Genomic DNA, 8,467 nt, shown 5'->3' on the forward strand with positions numbered 1-8,467 from the left:
AATAAATAAATAAAAATAAGGAAAATTAAAAAAAAATATCCTCAGCTCAGGACACATGCAAATCTAATTGAATCAGAATCTTTGGCAATGAGACTCAGTTGTCAGTATATTTTAAAATTTATTTTATTGTAGTATAGTTGATTTACAATGTTGGGAAATAGTATTTTTAAGCCTTCCAGATGATTTTGATAAAAGCCAAGGCTGAGAAGCAGTGACATGCATCTTCATACATAGACTGCATGCAAAAAATTAAAACATAGTAATCAACTGGAAAACAAACAACAGCTTTGGGAAAAATATATATTTAAATCTGTAAAAAGGGAGTTTTTTCATCTTTCTAGAATGTGGATCACCATGATAAGCTAGATACTCCTCGTTAGGTATAATAAGATTCAGTCACGCAGTAGTTCTAATGTCTACAGAATCCCAGGATACTCTCCCAGCCCCATTAAAAACATACCAAAAGAAGTAATATTCAGGTGTAAAACAAGGAGAGACAGGCCCTAAGAGCTACAAGAATGATATTATGAGAGAGGTAGAATTTTCAGATGTTAATGTTGCTACATTTTCCAACCTACACTCCAAATGGGTGACACAGGCAATGAGATTAGAACATTTTTCTGGAAAACCTCCACATGGTCCTTTTGATGTGTCTGTTCCTCAGACTGTAGATGAAGGGGTTCAGCATGGGGGTGACCACAGTGTACATCACTGAGGCCACTGCACCCTGCCTGGGAGGTTGTGAGATGGTTGAGCTGAGGTACACACCAAAGCCAGTTCCATAAAATAAGCAAACAACTGCCAGATGAGAAGCACAGGTGGAGAAGGCTTTATACCTCCTACTTGATGGGACTCTCAGAATGGAGGAAAGAATTTTGTAGTAAGAGAAAAAGATTCCTGAGAAAGGTAGAAAAGCAAAAATGGCACCATCAAAATACGTGACTATGTTATTGGTGAAAGTATCAGAACAAGCAAGCTTGAGGAGCTGAGAAGGCTCACAGAAGAAATTAGAAATGTCAACATTCTTAAAGTAGGTAAGTTGTAGCACAATCAGATTGTGCACCTGGGAGTCCGAAAGGCTAAGAAAAAAAGACACCAAAACTAAGAAGCAGCAGAGGCGAGGGTTCATGATGACCGTGTAGTGTAGTGGGTGACAGATGGCCACAAACCTGTCATAGGCCATCACAGTAAGAAGCAGACAATCCATACATCCAAAAAGGATAAAAATAGACATCTGTGTCAGGCAGCCTGCATAGGAGATGACTCTGCTGTGAGTTAGGATGTTCACAATCATCTTGGGGACCGTGGTGGAGGCAAAACCGATGTCAGCCAAGGAGAGGTTGGAGAGGAAGAAATACATGGGGTTGTGGAGGTGGGAGTCAGAGGTTACAGCCAAGATGATGAGCAGGTTCCCCAGCATGGTGACCAGGTACATGGCCAGGAACAGGACCCAGAGCAAAGGCTGCAGTTCTGGATCATCTGAGAGGCCCAGGAGGAAGAATTCTGAGACACTGGTTAGATTTCCAGTTCTGTGTAGCTCAGACACCTTTGGAAAAAGAAAAAAAGGCTGGAAAAATAGGAAATATGTAAATCGTCATGCAGTCCTGCATCATATTTTGGATTCAAGCAATTCATTTCTAAGAGTATACATCCGAGGACCTTCAGCAATTGGAAAAGGAAAGAGCAACCCACTCCAGTGTTCTTGCCTGGAGAATTCCACGGATGAGGGAGCCTGGCGGGTTACAGTTTATGGGGCCACAAAGAGTTGGACACAACTGGGTGACAGCACCTTCAGCAATATTTCTCAGTATGAGAAATTCTGTCTTAGAATCGTTTCCTCATTGGCTTCTATGTTATTCATTTTTGTCTATACACTGTTAGATTATAAAGCTTCATGACAAGTGAAAGAAAACAAGAACATTAGAGACAGTACATCCATGATCTCAGTTAAATACAGCCTACTTTTAAAGAAATAACAGAACGAGAGATTCCCTTCTCCTTCTAAGAAAATATATAATTATTAAAATATAAAGAAATTATGTCATTTATATAAATCTTATTTTCTTCAAATACAATTCTAGATATTTCCTTAATTTAGAATATTTACAAATATCTATGAAATGCAGAACTATGTCATCTGGATTCTAAATTAAAAATGAATTTTCATAATCAGAACACAGTTTATTTGATATTCAGAGTTTTATCATCTTTGATTTTCTGTCTTCCCTCTTCATGAAATGGGGATTACTCAAATATCAAAGTTGTCTTTTAGAAGTCATTTAGTATATACTTCATATCTTTGGTGGACTTCAAATTTCAATGAATATTGTTTAATTAATTGCATATGGTGCTGGAGTGGTGTGCTGGAGCAGCGAGCCCCTGAGAGGAGATACTCCACATCCAAGGTCAGAGAAACCCCAGTAATGTGGTAGGCTCTGGAATGGCTGTGAGGAGATACTCCACGTCCAAGGGCAAAGGAGAAGTCCCAGCAAGATGGTAGGAGGGGCGAATTTGCATTTGGAATCAAACCCCATTCCCGCCAGAGATGCTAAGAGGGCTCAAACAAACCTTGTGCACACCAGGACCCAGAGACCCCCACAGAGACTGAGACAGAACTGTGTTTGAGCATCTCTGTGGAGGTATGGGTCAGCAGTGGACTGCCACAGGGACAGGGCTCTGGATGCAGCAGACTTGGGTATGGCATAAAACCTCTTGGAGGAGGTTGCCATTAACCTCACCATAGAGCTGCCAGAACTTAAACAGGACTGGGAAATAGATCCTCAGAGGGCACAACAGAACCTTGTGCACCAGGACCCAGGAGAAAGGAGCAGTGACCCAAAAAGAGACTGACCCAGACTTGCCTGTGTGTGTCCAGGAGTCTCCAGCAGAGGTGTGGGTCAGTGGTGGCCTGCTTCAGGGTTGGGGGCACTGAGTGTAGCACTACCTGCATGGGATTTTTTGAAGGAAGTCATCATTATCTTCATTACCTCTACCATAGTTTGGCCCCAGCTAAATAGCAGGGGGGGAACACAGCTCCACCCATCAACAAAAAATTGGATTAAGGATTTATTAAGCAGAGCCCCGCCCATCAGAACAAGACTCAGTTTTCCTCTCAGTCAGTCTCTCCCATCAGGAAGCTTCCATAAGCCTCTTATCCTTCTCCATCAGAGGGCAGACAGACTGAAAACCACAATCAAAGAAAACTAACCAATCTAATCACATGGACCATAGCCTTGTCTAACTCAATGAAACTGTGAGCCATGCCATGTAGGGCCACCCAAGACGGACGGGTCATGGTGGAGAGTTCTGACAGAATGTGGTCCGCTGGAGAAGGGAATGGCAAACCACTTCAGTATTCTTGCCTTGAGAACCCCATGAGCAGTATGAAAAGGAAAAAAGGTAGGACACTGAAAGATGAACTCCCCAGATCGGTAGGTGCCCAATATGCTGCTGGAGATCAGTGGAGAAATAACTCTGAAAGAATGAAGAGATGGAACCAAAGTGAAAACAACACCCAGTTGTGAATGTGACTGGTGATGGAAGCAAGGTCCGATGCTGTAAGAGCAATATTGTACAGGAACCTGGAATGTCAGGTCCACGAATCGAGGCAAATTGGAGGTGGTCAAACAGGAGATGGCAAGAGTGAACGTCAACATTCTAAGAATCAGTGAAATAAATATGGACTTGAATGGGTGAATTTAACTCAGATGACCATTATATCTACGACTGTGGGCAAGAATCCCTTAGAAGAAATGGAGTAGCCATCATAGTCTACAAAAGAGTCTGAAATGCAGTACTTGGATGCATTCTCAAAAATGACAGATGATCTCTGTTCATTTCCAAGGCAAACCATTCAATATCATGGTAATCCAAGTCTATGCCCTGACCAGTAATGCTGAAGAAACAGAAGTTGAATAGTTCTATGAAGACCTCAGTTCAGTTCAGTTCAATTGCTCAGTTGTGTCCGACCCTTTGTGACCCCATGCACACACCATGCGTCCTCCACCCCAGGCCTCCCTGTCCACCACCAACTCCTGGAGTTTACCCAAACTCATGTCCATTGAGTTGGTGATGCCATCCAACCATCTCATCCTCTGTTGTCCCCTTCTTCTCCTGCCCTCATTCTTTCCCAGCATCAGGGTCTTTTCAAATGAGTCAGGTCTTCACATCAGGTGGCCAAAGTATTGCAGTTTCAGATTCAACATCAATCCTTCCAATGAACACTCAGGACTGATCTCCTTTAGGATGGACTGGTTGGATCTCCTTGCAGTCCAAGGGACTCTCAAGAGTCTTCTCCAACAACACAGTTCAAAAACATCAGTTCTTCGGCGCTCAGCCTTCTTTATGGTCCAACTCTCCCATCCATACATGACTACTGAAAAAACCATAGCCTTGACTAGAAGGACCTTTGTTGGCGAAATAATGTCTCTGCTTTTAATATGCTGTCTAGGTTGGTCATAACTTTCCTTCCAAGGAGTAAGCGTCTTTTAATTTCATGGCTGCAATCACCATCTACAGTGATTTTGGAGCCCCCTGAAATAAAGTCAGCCACCGTTTCCACTGTTTCCCCATCTATTTACTATGAAGTGATGGGACCAGAGGCCATGATCTTTATTTTCTGAATGTTGAGCTTTAAGCCAACTTTTTCACTCTCCTCTTTCACTTTCATCAAGAGGCTCTTTAGTTCTTATTCACTTTCTGCCATAAGGGTGGTGTCATCTGCATATCTGAGGTTAGTGATATTTCTCCTGGCAATCTTGATTCCAGCTTGTGCTTCATCCAGCCCACCATTTCTCATGATGTATTCTGCATATAAGTTACAAGAGCAGGGTGACAATATATAGCATTGATGTACTTCTTTTCCTATTTGGAACCAATCTGTTGTTCCATGAAGACCTAGAAGACCTTTTAGAACTAACACCCAAAAAAGATGTCCTTTTCATTATAGGGGACTGGAATGCTAAAGTAGGAAGTCAAGAAACACCTGAAGTAACAGGCAAAATTGGCCTTGGAGTACAGAATGAAGCAGGGCAAAGGCTAACAGGGTTTTGCCAAGAGAACACACTGGTCATAACAAACACCCTCTTCCAACAACACAGGAGAAGACGCTACACAAGGACATCAGCAGACTGTCAACGCCAAAATCAGATTGATTATATTCTTTGCAGCCAAAGATGGAGAAGCTCTATACAGTCAGCAAAAAGAAGAGCAGGAGCTGACTGTGGCTCAGACCATGAACTCCTTATTGCCAAATTCAGACTAAAATGGAAGAAAGTAGGGAAAACCATTAGACCATTCAGGTATGACCTAAGTCAAATCCCTTTATGATTATACAGCAGAAGTGAGAAATAGATTTAAGGGACTAGATCTGATAGAGTGCCTGATGAACTATGAACAGAGGTTCATGACTGCCGGGGTCCAGCCCCAGCAGGATCCAGGGGTACCCTAAGGATGGCTTAGGCGATAAGGATAGCAAAGTGGAGAGATCAGAGGCTTGATCTTCCTTGATTAACACAGAAAGCCAATAAAGCTCCTGTGTTCCAAGGAGTCATCCTGAAAGAAGAACAGAGAGAAAAGGAGGGGAAAGGGAAAAAAAAGAATGACATGGGGAGACCAAGCTTTGGTGTGCGAGGCCCATAACTTTATTTTCAAAAGGAACTTTTATACCTTGACTTGTACATAGAGGGAAATGAAAGATGCAAAGTCATACAGAGTCAGCCCAAACATTACATCTGTTTTGTCTTTATCGAAACCAGGATTTTTTCTACATACCTTTCCCATAAACAATGTTGTGTACAATATCTTCTGGCCTTGGAGGCCTGTGGACATTTTATGACCCCCCCCCCTTTTTTTTTTACAAAGGCTGATCAGCCAGAAAACTTGTTTTCCCTTAAAGTGTTTCTTCTTTATTTCTCCCAGCCTGAGAAAGTGCTAAACAGAGTTACATTTTCATGGAGCAAAGGTGCAGTGGGCCACAACAAAGAAAGAACCAATTAGCTCAAAGGTCTGATGTGGTTAATTCCAAGGCTGCTACTTGTTTTTCTTACATTCCAACTATGTTAACTAATGCACTCCCAGGTGCACAATGGATAAGGGATATGGGAACTTGGCAGCAAGCATTGGCCCATAATGAAGCCCTTTACCAGTACTATCTATTCTAATAATTTTTCATCCCTTAAAGGACTCTATGCTCATTAGGACTTTTAGAATATTTTGGCTTCCCGTGCCTTTCAAGGTTGGGGAGTTGTGAACAATCATGTGTGCTAATGTCAGAAGAGTTGGTGAAAGGCACAAAATAGTAAGACAGACAGATTTTGGTTTTGGGGTGGATGCTTGAGCAGATTCAGGGGGTCCCTTGAGGCCTGATCTGCTTTTTCCTGTCAGGTCTCTTCCGCATGACCTTTGTCATGGGTGGGATCTCCCGTGGTGGCTCCTGGCACGTGACATTGTACAAGAGACAGAGATCAAGACCATCCCCAAGAAAAAGAAATGCAAAAAAGCAAAATGGCTGTCTGAGGAGGCCTTACAAATACCTGTGAAAAGAAGAGAAGTGAAAAGTAAAGGAGAAAAAGAAAGATACACCCATTTGAATGCAGAGTTCCAAAGAATAGCAAGGAGAGATAAGAAAGTCTTCCTCAGTGATCAATGCAAAGAAATAGAATGGGAAAGACTAGAGATCTCTTCAAGAAAATTAGAGATGCCAAGGGAATTTTTCATGCAAAGATGGGCACAATAAGGAACAGAAATGGTATGGACCTAACAGAAGCAGAAGATATTAAGAAGACATGGCAAGAATACACACAAGAACTATACAAAAAAGATCTTCATGACCCAGATAATCACGATGGTATGGTCACTCACCTAGAGCCCGATATCCTGGAATGTGAAGTCAAGTGGGCTGTAGGAAGCATAACTATGAACAAAGCTAGTGGAGGTGATGGAATATCAGTTGAGCTATTTCAAATCCTAAAAGATGATGCTGTGAAAGTGCTGCATTCAATATGCCAGCAAATTTGGAAAACTCAGCAGGGGCTACAAGACTGGAAAAGGTCAGTTTTCATTCCAATCCCTAAGAAAGGCAATGCCAGAGAATGCTCAAACTACTGCACAATTGCACTCATGTCACATGCTAGTAAAGTAATGCTCAAAATAATCCAAGCCAGGCTTAAACAATATGTATACCAGGAACTTCCAGATAGTCAAGCTGGTTTTAGAAAAAGCAGAGGAACCAGAGATCAAATTGCCAACATCCGCTGGATCATTGAAAAGGCAAGAGAGTTCCAGAAAAACATATACTTCTGCTTTGTTGACTATGCCAAAGCCTTTGACTGTGTGAATCACAGTAAACTATGGAAAATTCTGAAAGAGATGGGAATACCAGACCACCTGATCTGCCTCTTGAGAAACCTGTATGCTGGTTAGGAAGCAACAGTTAGAACTGGACATGGAACAACAGACTGGTTCCAAATAGGAAAAGGAGTACGTCAAGGCTATATATTGTCACTCTGCTTATTTAAGTTATATGCAGAGTACATCATGAGAAATGCTGGGCTGGAGGAAGCACAAGCTGGAATCAAGATTGCTGGGAGAAATATCACTAACCTCAGATATGCAGATGACACCACCCTTATGGCAGAAAGTGAAGAGGAACCAAAGAGCCTCTTGATGAAAGTGAAAGAGGAGAGTGAAAAAGTTGGCTTAAAGCTCAACATTCAGAAAACGAAGATCATGGCATCCAGTCCCATCACTTCATGGCAAATAGATGGGGAAAGAGTGGAAACAGTGGCTGACTTTATTTTGGGGGGCTCCAAAATCACTGCAGATGGTGATTGCAGCCATGAAATTAAAAGACGCTTACTCCTTGGAAAGAAACTTATGACCAACCTAGACAGCATATTGAAAAGCAGAGACATTATTTCGCCAACAAAGGTCTGTCTAGTCAAGGCTATGGTTTTTCCAGTGGTCATGTATTGATGTGAGAGGTGGACTGTGACGGAAGCTGAGCGCCGAAGAATTGATGCTTTTGAACTGTGCTGTTGGAGAAGACTCTTGAGAGTCCCTTGGACTCCAAGGAGATCCAACCAGTCCATCCTAAAAGGAAATCAGTCCTGAATATTCATTGGAAGGACTGATGCTGAAGCGGAAACTCCAATACTTTGGCCACCTGATGTGAAGAACGGACTCATTTGAAAAGACTCTGATGCTGGGAAAGACTGAAGGTGGGAGAAGACGGGGATGACAGAGGATGAGCTGGTTGGATGGCATCACTGACTCGATGGACATTAGTCTGAGCCAGCTCCAGGAGTTCGTTATGGACAGGGAAGCCTGGTGTGCTACAGTCCATGGGGGTGCAAAGAGTTGGACATGACTGAGTGACAGAACTGAACTGAATGCAAATGAAATCAAACAACATACATAAAACACAGACCTCAGTGCCTGGCACTAGGGATGACCTCAGGAACAGTAC

The 8,467-nt window shown here is 42.5% G+C and overlaps 1 protein-coding gene across 1 annotated transcript; it reads right to left on the reverse strand.

Annotated features, from left to right (window-relative positions):
- Window positions 1-607: 607 nt before the first annotated feature.
- On the reverse strand, window positions 608-1,584 carry LOC102413514 (olfactory receptor 18-like). Its single transcript, XM_045161886.1, has one exon. The coding sequence runs from the start codon at window positions 1,433-1,435 to the stop codon at window positions 608-610; it is 828 nt and encodes a 275-aa protein (XP_045017821.1). The 5' UTR covers window positions 1,436-1,584.
- Window positions 1,585-8,467: the final 6,883 nt, after the last annotated feature.

This window comes from Bubalus bubalis, chromosome 9 (genome assembly GCF_019923935.1).
Source record: "Bubalus bubalis isolate 160015118507 breed Murrah chromosome 9, NDDB_SH_1, whole genome shotgun sequence".
NCBI lineage: Eukaryota > Metazoa > Chordata > Mammalia > Artiodactyla > Bovidae > Bubalus > Bubalus bubalis.

Excerpts from the sequence above, each read along its gene's own strand:
- LOC102413514 (XM_045161886.1), bottom strand. The coding sequence starts at position 1,435 with ATGTACCTGGTCACCATGCTGGGGAACCTGCTCATCATCTTGGCTGTA.